Source organism: Octodon degus, unplaced genomic scaffold (assembly GCF_000260255.1).
Source record: "Octodon degus isolate 3935 unplaced genomic scaffold, OctDeg1.0 scaffold00112, whole genome shotgun sequence".
Lineage (NCBI taxonomy): Eukaryota > Metazoa > Chordata > Mammalia > Rodentia > Octodontidae > Octodon > Octodon degus.
In genome coordinates, this window is record NW_004524688.1 from 5886072 (window position 1) to 5908946 (window position 22875).

Consider the following 22875-nt stretch of genomic DNA (forward strand, 5'->3'; position numbering starts at 1 on the left):
GGGAGGGAGGGAGGGAAAAGAAAAATAAAACACATGCTCACACAGAAAGCTGTACCCACTGCTAAACATGCCCAGCAACCTTACTCCTAATAGCACAAGCAGAAACTACTCAAATGTGCTTTGGCTGGACAGCAGACAAACGAAGTGGTTCTGCAGGCAGCTTGCCTGGCCCTGAAGGCATCTGCTCAATAGAAAAGCCCAGTCTCCAAAAGCTACACTAGTATCATTCTGTCCACTCAACATTTTCAAAACGAGCACACAAGTGGTGACCCTGGAGGGGCAGCACCAAAAAGAGCTACCTAGGACAGAGCCCTCGTATACAAGAAAGAGGGCAGAAATGGCCACACATCTGCAAGCGGGACATCACAGGATTCCAGGCACATCAAACAAATGGCACAGATAAGGTTGCAAGTGCAACTTGATGGGCACCCTGGCTTGACCCCACCAAGGCAAGCGGAGTACAAAGAATAGGGAAACACACATGGCAATCCCCCGGCTGCAGTAGTCACACCTGCACCTTCATTTCCACGTGCACAGAAGTCCTCCTGGAGTCTCAGCAGATGCTTCTACCCCCTGTACCAGTGTTTTCCAGCAAGCTCTGTGCAGGGATAGCAAGAAAACCAGAAAAGGAGCAGCAGGGTGCAGCCCCAAGGAGTGCCACCCTCAAGTCATGACACAGGCTGCCTTTAGCTTTGTACCTGCCTAGGCTCAGGCCCCAGGACAACACTGTTCCCCTCAATCCTCTGACACCTACTTCCTCTGACCATACCAAAGCAGAAAGATGGCTGGAAGCTCTGCAGCCACTCAGGCCAAGAGTACTTCAGAAACTGCCATGCTTTGCAAACCAAACATGGTAGCTACAGTGTCCAAAGCCAATGCCACTGCCACGGCAAAGCAACACCAAGGTCCAGCTTCAGTGTGCTGAGCAGGCACTTCTGGGGCTCCTGACAAAAACAACAGACATGACTTAAACAAGAGGTGACACTAGGGACTCCGGGAGATAGCTCAGCAGCATAAGCACCTGCCTGGCAACCACAAGGAGCAAGGTCCCAAGTTCGATCCCCAGGACCACCAAAATAAAAACAAAAAATAGAAAGAGGGAACACCAGACAAATCCACACCAAGGGATATTCTACAGAGGAACTGAAAACAGTATCTATGCTCCGCAAAGACAGAAATATCATGGATGAGAAAGACTGAAGAAATGGAACAAAGTAAAGGAGATGGAAGAGACGGGAAAGGTCAGCACAATACGTGATCCTACTCAGGAGGTTTTCTTTGGAAGTGAATAAAGCTGGAGGCAGGCTGGTGGTGGTGGATAGATGCTGGTTACCAGGGCTGCAGTTACAAAGTGAATGTGTGTTAGAAAATACACACAGAAATACTTGAGCTAAAAATGCATTGTGTATAGTTGCCTTTGAGAGAGGAGTGTACACATGTAGTACATTAGTAGCTGGGAAATTTGGGGAAATGGAAATGTTCTGCACTGGTTTTGCAATTCTTTAAAGCAATCTGTAAAGAAAGAACCATGCATACTTTCACAAAGTCTGAGATAAGGCTGCAGGAGCTGGGCACGTGTTGGCTGGGGCTGGGGCTGTGCTGGGTGTAGACACAGGGAACAGCAGAGACATTCAGTTTGCAGGTAACAGCCTCTCAGAGTTCACAGCAGGCAGTGTTCCAGACCCACACCATCACCATCACTGCCGCCAGAGAAGCTGTTTTCAGTAACACCAAACTCGAAGGACAGTGATATGGGACACCTGACACAGAAGAAATGCCGCCCCAATGCGACTCCTGGTTCCTAATTTGTTCCAGGGGGCACCTGTACCCTTAACTGCCAGCAGGAAAATGGCAGGAAGTATGGCCCGAGATCTGGGGAACAAGGCAGGAACCTCTTGGGACTCCTGTGCCCTTCTGGCAGTCAGGACCACGGAGGTCTTAAGCCACAAACCATGGTTAGGGATGGCTCCACGGAAGAGCCCATGCCTGGTAGGCAGGAGGCCCTGGTTTTTTAATCCCTGGCACCAGCATTCAAAAATAAGACAAACCATCCCATCAACAGGGCCCAAGCAGGACCCAAGCAGCCTGCTTGTTTGTTCCAATGCTACACTCTGCATTATGGCTTTTTTTTCTAGCAGAAAACCCACCCCACGGCTCCACAGTAACACTCAGCAGAACAAAGTCTCCATACCCTGCTCCTCTGTATGGCACAGCATGTCCCCAGGAAGCACAGGCCAGTCTGCCGATGTCACGAGCTGCCCTTTCTCCACTTTTGGAAGCCTCAATTCAGGCCTCCAAATCATTCCAGGTGTGGGGACTCTGCTGCATATGTGTCCAACACGGGGGTCCATTTACACACTGCCAGTATCAAATAAGAGGGAAGGACAGAGGACAGCAGCAGTCCTGTGACTGAGCCGGTAGACAGTGGCCAAGACAGGTGTTAGGAAGGACCCCAGCCCATCACAACCTTCTCACCCTGGAAACACAGGATTATTTCTACATACTCATCTGACCACAGGGACACGAAGTAGACTGGCTGACCTGGTCTCCAGGAAGAGCTAGGATGCGCACCTATGACAGCTCACAAGGCTCACCTAACAGTTAAAGATGGAGAAGAAAACTCTTACCTTTCATCTCAGAATAAGCAAAGGAGATGCTGCATTGGTATGAGGAAATGGCTATTAACAAAAGCAGCACATAGCTGGGCACAGTGGCACATGTCTAGAACCCAGCAGTCAGGAACTGGGGCAGGAGGCTCATCAAGGGCTCAAGGCAACCTGGGTTACATAGTGAGATCCTGTTTTCCCCCCAAAAAAGTATCCTGTCATATAGAGGATACTTGATGCTCAGGCCACCAGTGCAACAGTGTGACAACAGCCTTTTCCTGTGTGCCAATGATTGAGCACAGTAAGGACAGTGCAGTAACAGGAACATAGACTCCTATGTGATACGGTGACATCTGGAGGATGCACTGCCATCCTGCTGGCTCACAGCTGTGGGCAGCCTTGGTACCCAGCACCAGAAAAGAAAGCTGATGAGGTAAGTCAGGTTCATCCTGGACATGCTGTGCGATACCTATCACTTGCCACCCAAGAGGACATAGAGCCAGAATGCACAGCAGAAGGGAAGGTGCCCAAAGGAGCTCCAAGAACCTCAGCAGGGGGCAGTGCCCTGGGCATTAGTAGGGCACTGTCTGAAGGAACATGCTAATGTGGGCATCACAACACAGTCCTGACTGCCCTTGGTGAGCAAGAAGCTCCTCTTCCTTCCAGCCCCGAGGATGGCACATGCCAGACAAGGACTTCTGAAGCACCCGTTTGCCCACTCACCTATTTCTGTAGTGGGATCTGTGATAAGCCTGTGATTGACCAGGCCCATTGATGACGCGCAGACTACCCCTCACCCGGTGCCCACAGACACTGTTGGGGGAGCCAAGGCTGAGGCTGTCCTGACCAAAGTGCAGTGGCCACTTTCCTTGTAGTACAGGGCTGAGCCCAGAAGATGAGTAAGAGGCAGCCTGATCTGGTCCAGGGAGGGCTATCGCACTCCTCCCGGAAGGAGGCTGACAGGTGAGTGTTGTCTTAAAGTACATATATTATAATTATTCTCAAATAGAGCATTTACTTACAACAGTTTGGGAAAATAAGAAATAAACCACATGATGGACATGGTGCACATGCCCGTAACTCTAGCTACTAGAGGCTGAGGCAGTCGGATCAATGCCAATTCAAGGCCTGCCTGTGCTATATAGTGAGATGCTAGTTCAAAAGCAGGGCTGGATGAGAAACACAGCACAATATTCCATAGGTTCAATCCCCAGTACCACAAAACAAACCAGTCCAACTGCAAGTACTTCTGACTATTCACCTCTAAGTGAAAATTAAGCAGGACTCAGTAAGAACACAGATGTACACACACATGCAAGATATATTGGGGATGGAATGGGGGAAATATTCACAACATGCTTCTCTCCCGAAGGACTTACATTCAAGATGCATTAAGGACTCCTAAAAGTCAGAAGCACTGAGTGTGGTAGCAATACCTGTGACCCCTGCTACTTGGCGCACTGGCTGCATGAATGAAATCTGAGGCAAACCTAAGCAACTCAGTGAGACCCTGTCTCAAGCAGGGCTAGGGCTGGGAGGGGGTGCAGCCCAGCAGTAGGGAGCTTGCTAGAGATCAGCAAGATTATTAAAATGGTGCAACAGACCTTCACTCTAAAGATGTGCAAATAGGGCCAGGGATAGAGCTCTGTGGCAAACGCACCTGTGTGGCAAGTGCAAAGTCCTGAGTTCAATCTCTGGTACCACAAAAACAAAACAAAACAAAACAAATCCCTTAAGGACCATCAAGATAGCTCAGCTGACTAAGCACCTGCTTAGGCAAGCACAGGGACCGGGGTTCAATGCCCAGTACCACATGCTGTGCTGGCCCCACCCTCGGGGTGTGATGAGCTGGTAACTGAGTCTGGGCGTGGTGGCAGAGCAGGCCTGTAATCCCAGTGCTGGGGAGGCTGAAAATAGGAGAATCACTATGAGTCCGAGCTGTGTAGTGAGACCCTGCACCAAATACCAAAAAAAAAGTACAAATATCCAACAAGGACACCTCACACCCACAGAGTTGTTTGTGTGCTAACAAGGCTGACCTGGTAGGCAAGTGGCCTGGAAGAAAGGGAGGAGTTGGTTTTCTGTAAAGAAAATAGGCACTGACCACCTGGGCTGCCACTCTACTATGACACACCTAGGTGTGTGTCACCTGTGTGAAGGGACTACAGCAATGCACACAGGTCACACGCAGCTGTTGGTGGCAGAATGCTTTAAGATATTACAGTCTGCAAGCTGTGCAGGCCTCTGGCCACAAACAGGCACATAAATGGTGGCATATCCATGCAAAAGAACAGCACTCAAATGCCACTCAATGGGCACAAAGTGAGAGCTGCCTACACAAGTAACAGACAAATCTCAAAACCAACATGACACCAAAACAATTAGGCGTAATAATCCCAGCACTTGGGAAGGCTGAGCAGGAGGAAGTCCATGGGCTACACAGTGAGTTCGAGGCCAGTTTGAACTACACAGCAAGACTGTAAAACAGTAACAACAAAGCCAAACAGCAAGTATGCCCTTCCTCACATTTACCTGAAACCCTGGAAAAGATACAACTGTTGTACCAGGAGAAGTAGCACTACAGATTACTATACCAACTGGGGTTTCGCACTCAAGGTCTTTAAAGGGTTTCCCCAAAACAGGATTGTTTAATTTTGAGTAAAGTATACTTCAGTTTACAGCCAGATGTGGTGGTGCTGGCCTATGATCCTAGCACTCTGGGAGGTTAAGGCAAGAGGATCATAAATTTGAGACTAGTTGAGGCAACTCAGTGATTTAGTGAGACCCTATCTGTAAATACTGTATAAAATAAAAGAGCTAGCATGGTGGGATACATCTGTAATCCCAGCACCTGGGAGCTGAGGCAAGAGGATCATTCACTCTTCTACCTACAAGGTTCTAAAGAAGCAAAAGGAGTTCAACAAGTCCCCAACTTCCGAACAATCAAATTGTAAACTTTCACAGATACAAACAGGCCATAAACTAATCTTGGAAGCAGCTCACACGTCTGCTGGACATTGTCACAGCTGTGCTGCTGCTGTGTGCTTACTGGAAAGCGTGACAGTGTGCAGTAGTACAGCGCTCAGTCAGAGCCCAGGATAGCCAGAAGCAAGAGGAAGAGGAAGGATTGGTTTATTTCTTATGCTTTAAAAAAACAGCATTACCGGGCCCAGGGAGATGGCTCAGTAGAATAAGTGTTTCCCTGGCAAGCACAAGGGCCTGAGTTCAACCCTTGGTTCCATACAAAAAAAAAAAGAAAAAAGAAAGAAACGTACCTGAAAAAAACAGCATTATCTTGTCTGTGACAAAGACTCTGTTGGACTTAAGAATGAATCGAATTTACAAACATTCTCCTGGAACAGGACTAATTTTCAAATCAGGGACTTTGGGATTTTACTTTAATATGTAGTAAGACAGATAATTGTAGAGACTGAGTCTCTCAGTGGTCCCTGGGATAAAAACGGTAGTGTGTTTTAGAAAATAAATACAAGGGCCGGCCAGATAGCTCAGTGGACCAAAGCGCCTGCTTAGGCAGAATGCAGTGGCTGGGTTCAATCCCCAGTGTGCTATGTTCCCCTAGGGAGGGCCGAGTCAGCCACGGAGACCAGGGGTGGTGGTGCACACCTGTAATCCCAGCACTGGGGAGGCTGAAAACAGGAGGATCACTATAAGTCCAAGCTACATTGTGAATCCCTCTACCAAATAAATGAAAAAAGAAAAAAAAAAAAAAAAAAGAATTCCAATGGGGCTGGCCTAATAGCTCAGTGGACTAAAGCACCTGCAAGCAGGCACAAGGGCTGGGGCTTTGATCCCTGAGCCTGCCATGAGACAGCAATGGTGGCATGCCTGTAATCCCAGCTCTTTGGAGGCTGTAAAACAGGCGGATCACTACGAGTCCAATCTAGCCTTGAGACCCTGAACTCCCTGCAGACCCTTCCCTAAAATACAAAAAAAAAAGAAAAAAGAAAAAAATTCCAATGAAGTTTTCAATGAAAAGCCTTACAACTTAAAAATCTACAAGAATATTCATAACAGCATTATGTGCAATAACTCCAAATAAAACTATTTTACATGTCCATTTATAGCAGAGCATCAAATCATACTATATTCTTTTTTTACATCAGATTTTATTTGTACAGCTTAGATCATGTAATGATCACATTCACCATAGCATAGTATATTCAATTTTAAATTTAGCAATGAGAATAGACTAATCTCACAGATATACTCTCCAGTGAAAAAGCAAACACCCTCCCTCCACTCATACATTTTGAGTCTGTATACTTCATGTTCAAAACCAAGGAAATCTAATCTGTGGTTCCGAATTCTTGAAGCAGTTTGAACAGGGCACTATGTGGGAGGGGTCCACAGGGATCAGGCATGAGGATTTGGTGTGTCCAGACAGACAGGATACCCAGGTGGGCTTCCTTAGGCCTTACTCGGGATGTGTGCGCTTCTCAGTGTGTGGACCACACTGAACAGCAACAGCAGCAATGGAGAGTGGTGTGACCAGGGGCTACTCAGAGGTCTAACCCAAGAGCTACAGGCAGACAGATTGAGAGACGCTTAAGTAAGGGGGAGCTACATAAGCCTGTACATTCAGAGAAATGGGCAGGCTGGGGTGGGATTGTTCACAGGGCCACAGGAGGAGGGACGCTGGAAGCAAACAGATGCAGTGCATTGCAGAGGGTGCTGGAGACTCTGAGGGCGCTGTCTTCTGCATCAAACCTGTCTCACCCTTCCAGGTGAGTTGCCTTAAGTAGCCTCTGTGCCTTAGATAGCTCATTGCTTGTCATCCACATTCAGAAACGCAAGAACCTCCAAAAAAAATCTGACCTCAAATCACTTGGCAGCCAATCCTGCAGGAACTGAAGAGGAGTTAATTATAGCCTTTAATTACCCCACTTAGCCAAGACTCAAATCTGCGTCACAAAAGACTATCTACAACGCTGGAGCTTACTGTGTCGCAGTGGGGTCCTACATGGTGCACACACTGTCCACCTCTCTACAGCCCACCTCCTTAGGGTCCTGCTGGTCACAAGTTTCAGGCAGGGTCTGTACATACTCTGTTCTGGGTGGGGCCACTTCCTTCTCAATTTCTACAGAAATATTCTGATGTAAAGCACAAACTGGATGCTAATCCTGAAACGATCCATTAAGTTCTGTTCAGAACAGATCATGAATTAGCTCTTCTGTTGTTACTCACAGAGTGAATGCACATGGCAGGGACATGCTCCCTCCAGGATACCTCCTACTGCACTTACTGTTCCTGCTCCAGAGCCTACAGAGACTGGCACAGACCCCAGGGCCAGTGACAAAACAAGCGAGCACACAGAGACACACTGTGGGGTGCTACTCACACAGGCGTCTGTCTCTGTTGGCCACTATGTTCTAGCTCCTCCAAGCGCTCCACGAAAGGAACTGGGCAGCAATGCAAAAGTTCTCAACTGTTGCCTCCCTCTAAGCAGAACCCCAGCTGCTGGGACCCATCAGATCCTCAGGAACTGGGGGAGTTATATAAAAAAGCTCCACTTCCCACTCACCTTAGCCATGAAGCTAAAACTGCTCTACAAAACAATTTTAACCAGGCTGAGGAGGCTGATACAGGAGGAGCTTACGTTCAAGGCCACACTGAGACAGTCTCTCAAAATCAAATTTGAAGAGCTGGGATACAACTGAGTAGCAGACTGCATGTCTAGCACATATAAGGCCCTGGGTTCAATCTCCAGCACTAAAAAAAAAATTTAAAAATCTGTTTTTGTGTGGTGCTAGGGATCAAACCCAGGCACTCAGGCTTGTCTAGACATTTCAAATATTCTAATAGCAGCTTCAGTTTCATTTACTTTTTATTTTCAAATAATTGAAAAACGGATTTAGAAAACACTGGTAAGGAAGTAAACACCAGGCAAGTGTACGGTCTGGAGCTCAGTTCCTGGTACAGCATGCCCTGCTGGTCCCAGGTGGAGCGTGATGGTCGGTGAAGTGTGGTGATGCATACTGTGCTGCCCTGAAACCCGGCGTGGTGATGCATACCTGTAATCACAACACTAGGGAGGCTGAGTCAGGACAATCACTACCTGAGCTGCACAAGGAGACTCTATATCAAAGAATTAAATAAATAAATAAGCAAGCCCACACAGAAGATGACCTCTGACACAAGGTCCCTTGGCCACATGTCCACGGGCAGCATTGAACTCCAGGGCCCACAAGCTCGGCAAGCACTCCCCCACAGGGTTTTCTGGGGGCAGATTTCAGGACTAAATCCCGGGCCCTCTTTTGTATTTCTTGAGACAGGATGTCCCTGAACTGTTAAATTGCCCATCTGAGTTAACCTGGGATCCTCCTCCCTCAGCCTCTCAGGGTACTGAGACTATAAGAACATGCCATCACACCCAACTCTATTTTTTATTTTGAGACAGAGACAAGAAGTGGCAATAAGCCTCCAGGGTGGTCCTGCTGGAGCAGCAGATCAGGCAGTAGCATGAGGCTGGCAGACAAAGGGAGGAAACAGTACCCAGGGGACAAAGAAGATGAGCAGCAACAGTTCAAGTCTAAAGGCAGTTGCAGGACCAGAGTGCCACCACCAGAGGACACATAAGGTGCAGAACTCTGTGTCCAGCCACTAGTGTGGATAGGCCAGGTAATGAAAGAGGCTCAACAAAAAGCCTTCCAGGGACCCGCTACAGGCGGAGGAACATCTGTGGCACTTGCCTCACAAACCAGACAAGGAGTCACAAGAGGAACAAGAAGATGGGAGGGAAAGGTGGTCAGTTCTCCAACAGCTGTAAGTGCTTAAGCTGATGTTAAAAGGCAATGTACTTACACATCGACCGGACAGCATAAGATAGCACCTCATTATTTCCTGTGCTAGTTTCCAAGGGGAGCATGCCATCTCTGGCCTCCAGCACATACCCCAGAGCTGGCCTGTTACCCTGGGGACCTCTGAACCACGTAAACACCTTTCCTCCCATGGGAAGGAGTCCAGGGTTAGCTGTGTTGGGGCCCATCTCCCACGACAAAAACCAGGGTGCAAATGCCCACTCCCACTGCCCACTGGCCTTAATCCCTGGCACTGGTGGCTAACACCTGAAGGGAGGAAGTGCACTGAGGTACACAAAGAAGGCACTAGACCTGACTTTAGGGCCCAGCTATGCAGCAGCTCTTCTGGGACCTGCGCTTGTCAGGAGCGGGAGCCGCTGGCTACAACTCCCAAACCCACAAAAAGCTGGCCCCAGAACGTGGGCACAGAGGAAGTGGGGTCTCCCCAGAAAACCCACGAAGAGCACATCACAGTGTGACTGTTGAGCAGGGTCTGGGACTGCCCTGAAAGTCCTCTCCCGCCACAGCAAGGGCAGGATCATCCACAAGTTTCAGTAATACATCTGCAGTACATGACTGCACTCATCATGGGGAATTAGTACACACAGGTAACGTACCCTAACCCCCCCCCCCACATGCACACCCTGTATTGCTCTTAAATCCAGGAGGAATCAATCCGCAATCAACAGGAGGAACCTGAATGCTCTTCCTGCCCGAGACAGCTTGGAGGGCAAATCCAGTGTTTTACTTCCTTTGTAATAAGAACATTTAAACTCATTTGCATCCTACAATTTAGTCTTAAATTGTTTTCAAAACTCAGATCCTAATGGAAATACACTCTCATAGGAAGTAGTTTTACAAAATGTCCACGATCATATATCAGCTGTTTTGAAAACTTCCCTAAGCTTGTTACATTTCTTAAAGGAATTCCCTTCTAGATTAAAAAAGAAACAGAATGTATGTATTTTAAAAATAGGTCTCTCAAAAGGAAAAGAAAAGCAAAAAAAAAAAAAAAAAAAAAAAAAGGAAAAGGAAAATATATGTACATATAAGATAGTCAAGATACTTATACTACTTGTTTCTCTTAGTTCATTGAAAAGACAGGTTTGTGCTAATATTGTTTGGACAACTAAATGCCGTTATCTTGTACTCTGAGTAACTAATTTAAAGATAATAACATACAATGCATTAACCATCATTACCCTCCTATTATCTTGTTTTGAAATTGTTCTATTTTTTCTCTTTAAAAGAAAAAAAATTAAGTACATAGAAAAATAAAAAGTAGGTCTCTCTACAGGGCATGGTGCTGCATGCCTATAATCCCAGCACTCAGGAGCCTGAGGCAGGAAGAGCACCATGAGTTCGAGGCCAGCCTAAGGTATATAGCAAGACCCTGCCTCAAAAAAAAAAAAAAGTTTTCTCATTTCCTTAGTAACAGAGGGGTATTGACTCAAAGACAGTAAACTGACAGAACATCTTACATCCATAACTTAGTGTGTAAACATTACACCAGCTTAGCAAACTCTTTACCTCCCACTTACAGGGTGGAATTTCTTGGGAACACACATAATCCTCAGCCTCAAAAGGCAGACATTCCAGAAAGGAGCCAGCCGAGACTGTCCACGAACCAGCACATGCCTTCGATGCACCCACAGCAGGGATTTTTCTAAGGTAAACAGATCTTAGTGTCTAGATCCTTACCAACAGGCAGACTAGTTGAAAAGATTGCTAACCCGTGAGTTTTCCTCACCTGCACAGAGGAAACAAACTGGAAACCCTAGAATAGCAGAAATCACAGGGGAAGTTAAATGCTCTGTTCAGGCAAATGTTAAACCAAAACAAATGAACAAAACACAGCACAAGTTTCCTATTTCCCACCTCTGTGGAAATGGTGAAACTTGAAGCAAACTGCCCTTCCCGCCACAAAACAAGGAAGCAGACAGGGTTTGAAACCACAAGTGCCTTTAGGAAACCCCGAATTTCCAGTTTTAGAAATGAGATACATGGGAATTTGGTTGAATTTCACCTGTACAAAGACAAACTCTGCAAATACATCCACTCTCAAATGAAGTTTATTCTTTCAAAATGCATCTCCTAACAGCAAATGTCTTAAATGAAGTACAAGGGGCTGGGGAATGGGGGTGGGGTAGGGGCTCAATAGCATAGCACGTACTTAGCATATGTGCAGCTCTGGGTTTGTTCCCAGCTCCAACAACTGTACAAGGCTAGAAGGAGGGCCCAGTTACTTAAGTATTCATTTCCAGTGCTGACAGTCACCAGAGAGAACACAAGGTCCCACAGCACAGATCACAAGGCAGTGCTCCACCCTGGAGGTAATGCTTGCTCTGTTCTTGACTAAGGCAAGGGGTAAGTGGGTACTGGGAACTGGACCCAGGGCCTCGGGCATGCTACATGTACTCTACCACTGATAGACAGTGAGTGAGTGAGTGAGTGAGATAGAGAGAGAGATGAATCATTAAATGGCCCAGGCTGACCTCCAACTAAGATTCTCATGCTTCAGCCTGCCAAACAGCAGGATTTCAGATACATGCCAATACACTCAGGTGGCCTGAAACATTTGAGTAGGTACTTTGTGGCCTGTCTAGCTTGCTTTCCCAGTTCCTAAACCTAAACCCTCTATTATTTATTAGTCTTTTAAAATAAACAACAATAGCGGGATGTGGTGGCATACCTCAATAAGCCCCACACCAGGGAAGCTGAAGCTCGAAGACTGCTGTAAGTTTGAAGCCAGCTTGGGCTACTAAGTGAATTCCAGGCCAGCTCGAACTACAGTGAGATCCTGTGACAAACAAACATCAATGTGATTGTGCACACCTGTAATCAGGAGGCCAAGGAAGGAAGACCAAAAACTCAAAGCTCAGCTTAGGCAATTTAGGGAAACCTCTAAGGGCTGGGAAATGTAGCTCCATGTGAAGGCCCTGGGTTCAATCACCAGTACTGCAGGATAGATGGATGGAATACTAAAAAACATGAATTTTGAAAATGGGTTGAAGATACAGCTCAGTGGCACAGCATATACATAACAGGTCTTCGGTTCAATCTGTACCACCAAGACAATATTCATATGTATAGATAGGCACTTTTTCTTCTATCTAAATTGTCTAGGATAAACACTGGTCAATTTTATAACTGGGAACAGGTAACTCTTGTCTTACAATTGAGTCCTTTCAGTCCAGTGGAAAGTCTGGATCAGAAATGCACAAGGGAAGTTGAGCATGGTGAAGCCCTCCTGAAATCCCAGTGAGCCAGGAGAATCACAAATTCAAGGTTAGCCTAAGCAACATAGCAAGCCCCTCTCTCAAAAGAAAAAAAGAGCTAGGCATGCAGCTCTGAGCTAAGTGCTTCTTAGCACATGTAAGACCCGAGGCCCCATCTCCAGCACCCCTAAATATGTCACTTTATGGTTATTTAAAGCTTCATTCCTCTTCTATCTGCCCCTCCCACCCTCATGCCAAGTTCTCTACTTCAAAACAAACTTCACCTCTTGGCTCTGAACGCCCATAACATTCTCCCTCCATCAAAAGTTGGCTGGGAAAAGGAGGTATTAACTGAAAGGGTGCTTGGGTGGCCCTGTGGGATTGATCTTCCCTGGCTTTTCAGCAGGCAAGCCACTGGTCTGACCTGACATGGCATCAGGGGCTTCAGGGAAAGCCTGGCTGGAAACAGTATGCTAGGTGTGGCAGGTTTTCCACTCCACACATCACCACGCAGAACACTCTGCTCTTTTATTCTGCAACAGGGAACATACAGCACCCAGGCAGAGGCCCCGCTACATCATGTGCACCCTAAGCTTCATGGTGAGCCTGGTGACAGTGAGGACAGCTGCTAGGGCTGGAGTTCTTCCCACAAAGTAAGCAATGGTGCTATGCACCCCCCTGCTGTCTTTTATAGAACACAAAGATTTAAAAATGGAGACACATTTGTTGCAGGAACATTATTTTTAAGACCTTAAAAATTTATACTCAATAACAGTATTGTTTACAATAGCCAAAAAACATTAATCCAAACATCTAACAAAAGGGCTGGCCAGATAGCTCAGTGAATTAAAGAGCCTGCTTAGGCAGACACAGGGGCCAGGGTTTGGATCCTCGGCCTGCCATGCCCGCCCTGCCCCTGGCACTGAGACTCAATTGAGAGTGGGCATGGTGGCCCACATCTGTAATCCCAGAGTTTGGGAGGCTGAAAAACAAGAAGGATCACTGTGAGTCTGATCTGTGTAGTGAGACCCTGTACTAAATACATTTTTAAAAAAGAGATTTAAATTTCAAACATCCAACAAAGAGTAATTCAGACAGCTTATACAGACTGAAACTTATGTAGCCAATCAGAAAGGCCATTGACTGAACCCAAGAGTCAGAAGGCTGATGCAGAAGGCCCAATAGTTCAAGAGCAGCCTGGCTCACACAGCTAGACTCAGTCTCAAAACAACAAAAAGAGTGAATGCTAGGGCTGGGATGCAGATCAGCGGTCAGTACTCACCTAGCATGCCTAAGCCCTGGGTTCCAACCTCAGGACTGTGATCAGTCAAAAGAAAGAATGAACAAGCACTGAGACAAGCTAGCATGCAATATCCTGTCTCCAACAGCCTCCACTGTTTACAAACAAATTTAGAATCACTCACAGAATAGTGAATAGGGGCTAGTGACCAGTCTGAACTGCATTGTGAGACCCTTCTTAAAAAAAAAAAAAGAATAGTAAGTATGTTTTGTGATAGTAGTGACTATCTCTGCATGGTAGGGTTATGGATAATTTTCCTATCCATCTTTAAGGTTCCAAATGCTCCGCAACAAGTATTATTTTATACCTTGATATATGAAAGACTATCAACAGTGGCTAGGGTTTAGCCCTGCAGCAGAGTGCCTGTGTGCCATGTCCAAGGTTATGGATTCAATGGTTAGCACCCCTAAAAGAAGACTACTGGTCTCAATCCAACCCAAGTCATCAAGTACCCAGAACCTCTTAGAACTAACATTGCTAAAATGGCCCTAACTCTAATCCAAAGCCCCACTTCTCCCAGGACAGCAAGTAGCTGCCTTCTAGCCAGTGTCTAGCATCTTTTTTGATCCAGCTCTGAGGACCTTCTTCCACCAACTGCAGAGGTTCACTTTTCCCTGAATAGTGTTTTCATTTTTTTTTTTTTTTTTTGAGACAAGGTCTCACTATGTGGTGCAGACTGCCCCTGAAGTGTTTTCCAACCCTGGGCACCGACCAGGAGCTGCTGAAGACCTGTAAGACAGGTTTTGCGCTAACCCTCTGGTCACTCAAAAGTCATGTCAACTCGGGAGGCTGAGACAGGAGGATTGTTGTGAGTTCCAGACAAGCCCAGATTATAAATACAAAGTAACTTCAAGGCCAGCCTGAACTACTTAGAGAAACACTGCCCCAAGAAGAAAAAAAAAAAAAGAATACACATAGCAAAATGTCAGCAGCTTTGTAGTGGCGAATGAACAGAAACACAGCACATCCTCTCACACAACATTGAGACATTCAATGTTCCAGGCAGCAGGAGCAGCTGCCTGCAGAAGAGAACTGAGGCTGGGCGCTTGCTTGCAACCAATCTGTCACTGCACACAGGAGCCTGGTGGGCAGTGGGTACATAGTGCCCCAGCACCTGCCATGCAGCCCATGAAGAGGCCTACAGGGACTTCAGCTGCCATACAGCACAAGATGTGCAGAGTGCTGGTCAGCAGCCAAGAAAACATAGCTCCCACAGCCTCACGGGCCATCACACCCATAACCAGAGCTTGCAGGACCAGTCAAATCAAAGACAGGGGACAGCAAAGCATTTATATCAATTCATTCATTTATTGTTTTTGAGATAGGGTCTGTCCATGTAGTTCGGGCTGATCCTAAATTCACCATGTAGCCTAGGCTGGTCTTTTTTTTTTTTTTTTTTTTTTTGGTGGAACCGGGGACTGAACTCAGACCCTTGTGTTTGCCAGAGAAGAGCTTATTCCAGAGAAGAGCCATCTCCCCGGCCCCTAGGCTGGTCTTGAACTCACTGCAATTCTTCTGCCTCATCTTCCTAAGTGCTGGGATCATAGGTATGTGCCCATACCCACCCAGCTCCTAAAACCATTTTTTAAAAATTATTTAGGCTGGAATGCAGCTCAGTGGTAAAACATATCCTTGCAGCTTAGCATGCGCAAAACTTTGACTTTGATTACTAGCACCAAAGAATTGTATACAGCTGGGCATAGTGGTGCATACCTGTAATGCACTCAGCTGAAGCAGAAGAATCAGAGTTCAGGGCCAGCCTGGGCTATACAGTGAGTTCAAAGCCAGCCTAAACTACACAGGGATACCTTGCCTAAATAAACCAAAATAATAAAAAATAAAAATAAAAACAACCCTTACATGCTCAAAAAGAATGGAAAAATACAAATGGTCTGTAATTTACTTAAGTTTTCTGTATCCCACCTGTTCAAATGAATCTCCAGATTTGTATGCCTGAGAAACAGCATCTAGGACAGCCTTTTTTATGTGGCCACAGTGACTGATGTCTGGCCATGCATGGGCCAAGCTCCACTGGAAGCAGGGTCACATAACATTGTAGTCTGTCTTAACCCCCTATCTCTCTCCCCCAAACCTCCAACGTTTCCAGAGTATCTGGTCACCCTAAGGTCGTAAGTCCAACAGGACGGCCTCTCTATTTGCAGGCTCTTCTTCAGAGAGGCCACAAATGCTGTGCTAGAGCCAGGATTCTAAGCAGACGTACAACCTATTAGAACTTGCACTGACCAAGCCAAAAGTGCTGTCCAGCACGCCACTTCCAGGGTGCTCTTGGAGGCAGGCCACCTTGTGTGCTCTGGGGTCTCCAGCAGTACCTTATGCTCTCCACTCCTGGCTGATGCCCAGAGAGGCAGCCCACCCTGGTGAGAATGCTGCAGTGCCCCAGGGCCTCTCACTGCTATCTGACTGCAAGCTGGCAAGAGGCACCCACGAAGTTCCCAGGGAATCCTCCCTCAGCACTCGTCAAAGCACCCCAGCTCCCTGATACCCAACACCCAGCAAACTGATGCTTCCAGCAAAGGTGGCGCTTTTCAGGCTAACTGGGACCCATCTCCCCAAACCACTATGTCCTGGAAGACAGGCATGCCTAGTTACAGGGCCCAAAGCCTGCTCAGCTCACAGAAATGGCAAAGCGAGTCTGAAATGTACCTTTATATACATACTTCATTAGCAAACTAAAAAAAATTATTCCTTATGAGATAGAAGCTGACTACTATACTACATTGTTGCTACTTAATATGCTATAAATTTCAGAAACTCGACACAAAACAAGAGCCACAAAAAAGTCAAGCAGATAAGAATACTATCCAAAATGCTAACTGCTTTGATTAAAAGCTTTCTTATTTTAGACATGCTTTTCTTCATTAAAACAAAAACAAAAAACCTTTCCCTTCAGCAAAGCAACAGTTGCCTTTTTTTTTTAAAACTTTTATTTATTTATTTGTGTGTGTGTGTGTGTGTGTGTGTGTGACCAGCCCAGCCCACCAGGGGGCGGGGCTGGCTGGCATGTGGTGCTGGGGGATTGAACCGCGGTCCCCGTGCATTGCCAAGCTTGTTTCAAGTAGGTGCTTTAGACCACTGAGCCATCTCTCCAGCCCAATAGTTGCCTTTTCACAATAAGGAAATCTGCTGCTACTATGAGGGTCTCATCTCCTGGAACCCTTCCACGAAGGACGCATGGTATTGGGCTATGCTTCCACAACAGGGAACCTAGAGAGCACCAGCAATGGTGGGGGGCAGTGAACAGGGGAGCCATGTCAAACCAGCATTCTTCCAGGGTCAGTACCGGATCGAGTCTGTTTAACAGCAGTAGGCTGTAGCAGAGGCTGATGGTACACCCACCTCAGCCTGGGCCCAGCAATGGCCAAGTACACCAGAAAATACAGGGTCTAGGGGCTAGGGAGATAGCTCAGTAGAATAAGTGCTTGCCTGGCAAGCGCAAGGGCCCGAGTTCAATCCCTGGTACCACACACACACAAAAAAAAGTATGGGGCCCGGAATCCCCCCTGGCCAGGGGAGCAAGTCAAAGTGAGAAACTAGATTAGAGCACAGGATAATGAGGGAGCAGGCAAGAAAGTGTGTGACAAGGACACTTGACCTCCTGAGCCCGACAGCAGCAGGTGCTGTGCGAGGCTGGTGCTGTAACAGAAGCTGCACAGAAACAGCCTGGGTCCCCAGCAGCAGTGCACACAGATCCCGGCCCAGGTGACACTCAAGGCCTGTGTTGTGTCCAGCTTCCTTCAGGTTCTCAATGCCCCCACTACAAGCTATGGCCTCAGTTTCAAAGGCATACAGCTTACTACATTAAAACGTTTAAATAGTTTAAAAAAGACAAACAGTATACAGAATGTAATGAGCAAGTAGCCTCCCAATCAAATCACATGCAGCACACTGCCTCTCACCTGTCTCCCACTTTTCCTGCACCACTGGGAAGTAAGGCTGTGTGCTGGAGCCTTATGGCCCAGGCTAAGCACTGTGGTAGATAAAACAGATGCATTCCTCATGTCCAACGGGGACACAGAGATGCAACTGTATCACACATGGGAACACTTATCCTCATCACACAAGAGAACTAAAATCCAGAGAGGCCAAGCAGCAGACTGGAATGTGGCTTCCATCTGTTAGGAGCCTGTCCTGGCCAGAAGTCAGGAGGGCACACAAACATCTGCCAGATTACATAGGTTTCCTAGAATAGTTTAGACACTAAAATTATTTAAATCTGAAACATCCTGCTGGGTGTGGCCCTTGGGAGGCTGAGACAGGAGGATCAGCACAAATTTAATGCCAGCCTGAACTACACAGCAAAATCCTGTCTCAAAACAGAACTCCTAAAATACTCATTAAATAAACAAGCCAAGTCTTACTATCAGAATGACTGGGCAGGAAGGAAAAAGACAAGGTGAACAAAGCTTAGTCCCACAAGGGGAGGAACTATTATAATAAAGTAGCTACTTCATGTTTCAAACTCTACAACCCAAGGATGAAAATGTATCACAGCCAATCAACAACCCTTGCTAGGAAAACACCCTGCTAAGAAAAGCCTTACCAGAGACTGCTCTGCCCCGCTCTGCTTGGTGGGTCTCGTCACACTGGAAACTGTCCTCTGGCCACACTCGCTGCTGGTCTTCAGCTGGTGGTCAGTGGTTTACACTCTAAATCTGAATTTCACCTCTGCTCTCCTCATAATGCCCTGCCCCACACAATCCACCCTGCCCCCTCTCTCCCTCTCAGCTCCATCCTGGGGACAATCAAAGGCTCCTGAAGAGTTCGTCCGCCCACATCTCACTGGTGGTATGAGCAGTGGTACATGCCACTGAGTAGGACCCAGTCACTGGGAACCCTTTCCAATCACCCAGAAAGCTCCAGATGCCACTACCTGGCTGCAGCTTCTCCCCAGGACTCACTTAGAAGACACTGTCTCCAACTTCACGAGTAGGCCTTCCCACATGGCACTGCCAAGCTGCACATATTCAAAAGTGCTCCATGAGGAAGAAGTGTTGCTTTCATCACTAGACACAACCACAGGCAGGCAGGAAGGCAGGCAGGGAGGCAGGCTGGCACAGGAACAGGGGCCAGTTTTCTAACAGACATAACTCATTTTGCATGTTAAACAGTTTGGGACTCCCTAGAATCTTGCTGATCAAAATGTAACAAGCTCATCTGACATTTTCAAAGCATAAGTGAGTGTTAGAATTATTTTCATATATATATAATACTTTGTTTACTACCATGGCAATAAGAATAGTAACAAACAAGCCAAGTATTTCTGCCCAATTCATCTTCCTAGAACACTTCAGTAGTTTCTGCACCAAACCTGGGCTTCAAGACACAGTCCTCACTGTGTGTGGTGATGCACACCTGTAATCCCAGCACTCCACTCAGGAGTTCAAGGCCAGTCTGGTCTACAAAGTGAGCTCAAGACCAGCCCAAACTGCATGATCAGACCCTGTCTCAAAAAGACAAAAAAGAACAACAAAAAAAAAGAACATCGTGCATTCTTTCAGACAAACAAAATACCCCCTCATCGGGCCAAGCAAATCTCCCACTCCCCTTGTTCCACAACCTGCCCCAAGAACCCTCCCAGCATGCATTCTGCTTTCTCTGGTGCCTGGCCAGTCATACCCGTGAGGACACCTTCACTTGCTCACTTCCAGGTGGGCTGGGCACCTCCCAGACTCCAGTCCCAGGAACACATGTGCCCCCAGTGTCCAGCACCTCAGAGGGGAAAATGACTTGGCCCTACAGCCTTGGAGAAGTAAGGACTTGCAGAATCATTTGTTTTCTGGAAAGCCCAGGGTCCGATGAGTCTGCTGAGCTCCACTCATGCCCACTCCAACAGGACTCGGGGACCAGGCAGAGGAGGCCCTGTACCTACTCTTACCAGAGCCATCTACATGTGCTACAGCCAGGAGGAACAAGTCCCCCTCACACCAAATTGATACATTATTTGGTTACTTCAAGGAAATGATAAGCCACACAACCTAAAGTACTGTACTTTCTAGTTTTCTAAACTGTGAACTTTTAGTACAAACTATAAAATGTAAATGAATTTTAAAGTTGAAACTGGAATAAAATCATGGTGGTTCAAATAAGAGACCAAACAGAGGTTGTCATGGCTTTCTCTATTCTACAATGAGTTCTAATTCAACAGGCAAATCTGAAATGAACATTAGTAATATTTCAATCTCTGAATAACTGCTCCAAACTATCTCTTAAACTTAATTTAACTCAAAAAGAACTTGTAACATTAACCCAAATACTAAGCTTAAATTCAAGAAAGAAGACCTTTAAATAATTCTTCAGGCCTGACACAGCAGCATGCACCTGTAATTCCAGCATTCAGAAGGCTGAGACAGGAGGGTTGAGTTTGAGGCCTGTGAAAGCTACACAGTGACTTCAAGGCTAGCCTGACCTACACAGAGAGATCCTGTCTCAAAAATCCAAACATATATATATATATAATATCTCCAGCTTTATACACCAGCACACAGCTGGAATTCTGGCTACTCAGTAGGATCTCAAGCTCAGGCCCAGCCTGGGCAACTCGGTGAGAATCTGTCTAAAAATAAAAAAATAAAAAAGGTTTACAGTAGCTAATAACCCTGGATTCAGTCCCCAGTACAGCCAAAAAACAACCCCCCCAAAAAAAACTATGAAGTTATTTATTTTTTTTCTTTTTTCTGGTACCGGGGATTGAACTCAGGATCCTGTGCTTGCCAGGCAAGCACTTATTCTACTGAACTATCTCCCCAACCCCTCCCCCCCAAAACTAGTAACAATTATCTTCACAATTTATTTCTTTAACCTGTGTTATCAACCTACCCCAAAATGTGGCAAATGATGCCCTTAAGGGCAGCTTGGGCAGCAGCTTCCAGGCCCAGGCCAGACTTATCTCATTTCCCTTCCTACTCATCTCTTCCTTCACAAACCCTGAATTCTGCTCCCTTGCTGAAAGGTCAACTTAGTTCCATGCTCAGTGTGTTGGCATATGTAGAACTCAATCTGAGTTACTGAAGAGTAAAAAGAATTTTTTAAAAATCCCCAAAGCTTCTGAGTAAATATTTAATTTCCTTTGTTATGACATCAACATTTTCACAAAAGAGAAAGAAAAAATGAGAAAACACAAAAACACACTGCCAGATTAAGGGGTAGCTGTTGGTGGTTCCACACTGGGTTCTGGCACATCCACTCCCTCCAACAAAGAGAAGTCACTGAGGAGACAGAGGCAGGAGGATGACTGGGAGTTTGGGACCAGCTTGTGTGCTACAGTCAATTCAAGGCCAGCTTGAATTATATAGTGAAACTCTGTCTGAAAACAACAGCAGCAACAATAAAAAGGAAGAAAGGGCTGCTATTAAGGATTAAGGAGTAAGCCAGTACACCTCTCCAAAGCTATGTAAGCAACAGCATCAAGTTAGCACATACAAAGAATTTTTAAAAGCCCAGCTCTTACCAGCATCTCCAATAACTGAAAGTAGTTAAAAAACAAAAAACCCAGTTTGTGGACAAAGGCTGTACTTGCAGTGATCCAGAAATGAGCCCCTGAGGAATAATTAGCATTTCCTAGAGAGCAAGTTTGTTTTCCAAGCAGAGAAAATAATAGCTTCATCAAACCATAGAACCAAGCTCAACCAACCCTTTTGTAGCATGACTGACCTTCCCGCTATTTGTTCAAGCTCCACATAACCTTGTAATCATTTCTAAAGAATCAACCGCTGATGCTGTTCTTTAAAAAGTTATGTTGAAAAGTATCCAGTTTTCCCAAAATTTTGTTTGAGAGCATGGAATTAAAAATGCTTGGGTTTTTAATTTAGATGACCAGAAATACAGTGGGAAAAAGAAGCTCCTGTGATTAGCACACTGCACTCTGGGAATATTTGTTGCTTATAACGTGTCAATACTAAGAAAGCGGCAGATAAGCACTCCTCCATAGGGAAGGCACTTTCCATTTGGCCACTTCACTGCACACAACTAACAATTCCCTTGGGACCGACCTACCTGCTGATCTCGAGCAAAATATGCAAACTCCAAGGACGCACAGAAAACCATGATTACACGCACAGATGAAGGCCCTCCCAGGCAAGACCTGTGGGTGTAGGTAGGGATGTGCTTGTGTCAAACTGGGCAAGGAGTTGTAGATTGGGAGGGTAGTATGTGAATGACCGACAAGGCTGGGGTAGAGTGCTGGGGGTTGTGTCATGGATTCTCCAGTGATAGGGCTGGGCTGCGGTTTGGGTATGGTCGTGGGTCTTCCTCTGCTCCGGAGATCCGGACCTAGTGGTGGTGGAGCATGAGGATCGGGTCGAATTCGGTGGTGATGCTGAGTGTGGATCGGGATCGGGGATCTAGAGGTGGTGGTGGTGGCGGATCGGGTCTCGGTCGGGATCCGAGTCAAGATGGGATGATGGTGGTTTATGTGGGTCGAGTCGGGGTCGGGATCTGATGGGGGATGATGGGTGTGGGTCGAGGAGGGGGTTCAGGTCGTTATCCCGTAATGGTGATGGATGCGGTTCAGGGTTGGAGACCCGGTCGGGGTCTGGTGGCGGGTCCAGGTCGGACCCTCGTCCAGGCCGCAACCCCCACCCACCACTCACACGCGCGGCAGCTGCAGCGGGGGCGCCCCGCGCCGCTGGAACACGCCGTCCACGAACACGCCGTTCTTGCCAAGGCAGCGCAGGTAGAAATCGCCGCCCGTGTCGGGCCGGGGCTGCGCGGGCTCAGGGGCCGCCGCGCCATGGCCGCCGCCCGGGGGCGTGAAGATCTCCAGGTGGCGCCGAGAGATGAAGCTCGAGTGGCCCATGCTCACATCCACTGAGCCCTGCGACGAATTGCGCCCAATGGTCACCGAACGCTTCTTCATGAGGTACTCGAACTCGCGGCCCTCGAGCCGCGCCACGGCCCAGCCGCCCGGCGGGGA

At 47.0% G+C, this 22875-nt stretch overlaps 1 protein-coding gene across 3 annotated transcripts in view; it reads right to left on the reverse strand.

Annotated features, from left to right (window-relative positions):
- The window catches only part of Foxk2 (forkhead box K2), a 50396-nt gene extending 27527 nt beyond the window's left edge, over positions 1–22869 (reverse strand). For all 3 annotated transcript variants that reach the window (XM_023699312.1, XM_023699311.1, XM_004639542.2), the window contains exon 1: positions 22553–22869. In XM_023699312.1, coding sequence (XP_023555080.1) covers positions 22553–22818 — 266 coding nt within the window. In that variant the 5' untranslated portion in view covers positions 22819–22869. The remainder of the gene's footprint in view (positions 1–22552) is intronic.
- Positions 22870–22875: the final 6 nt, after the last annotated feature.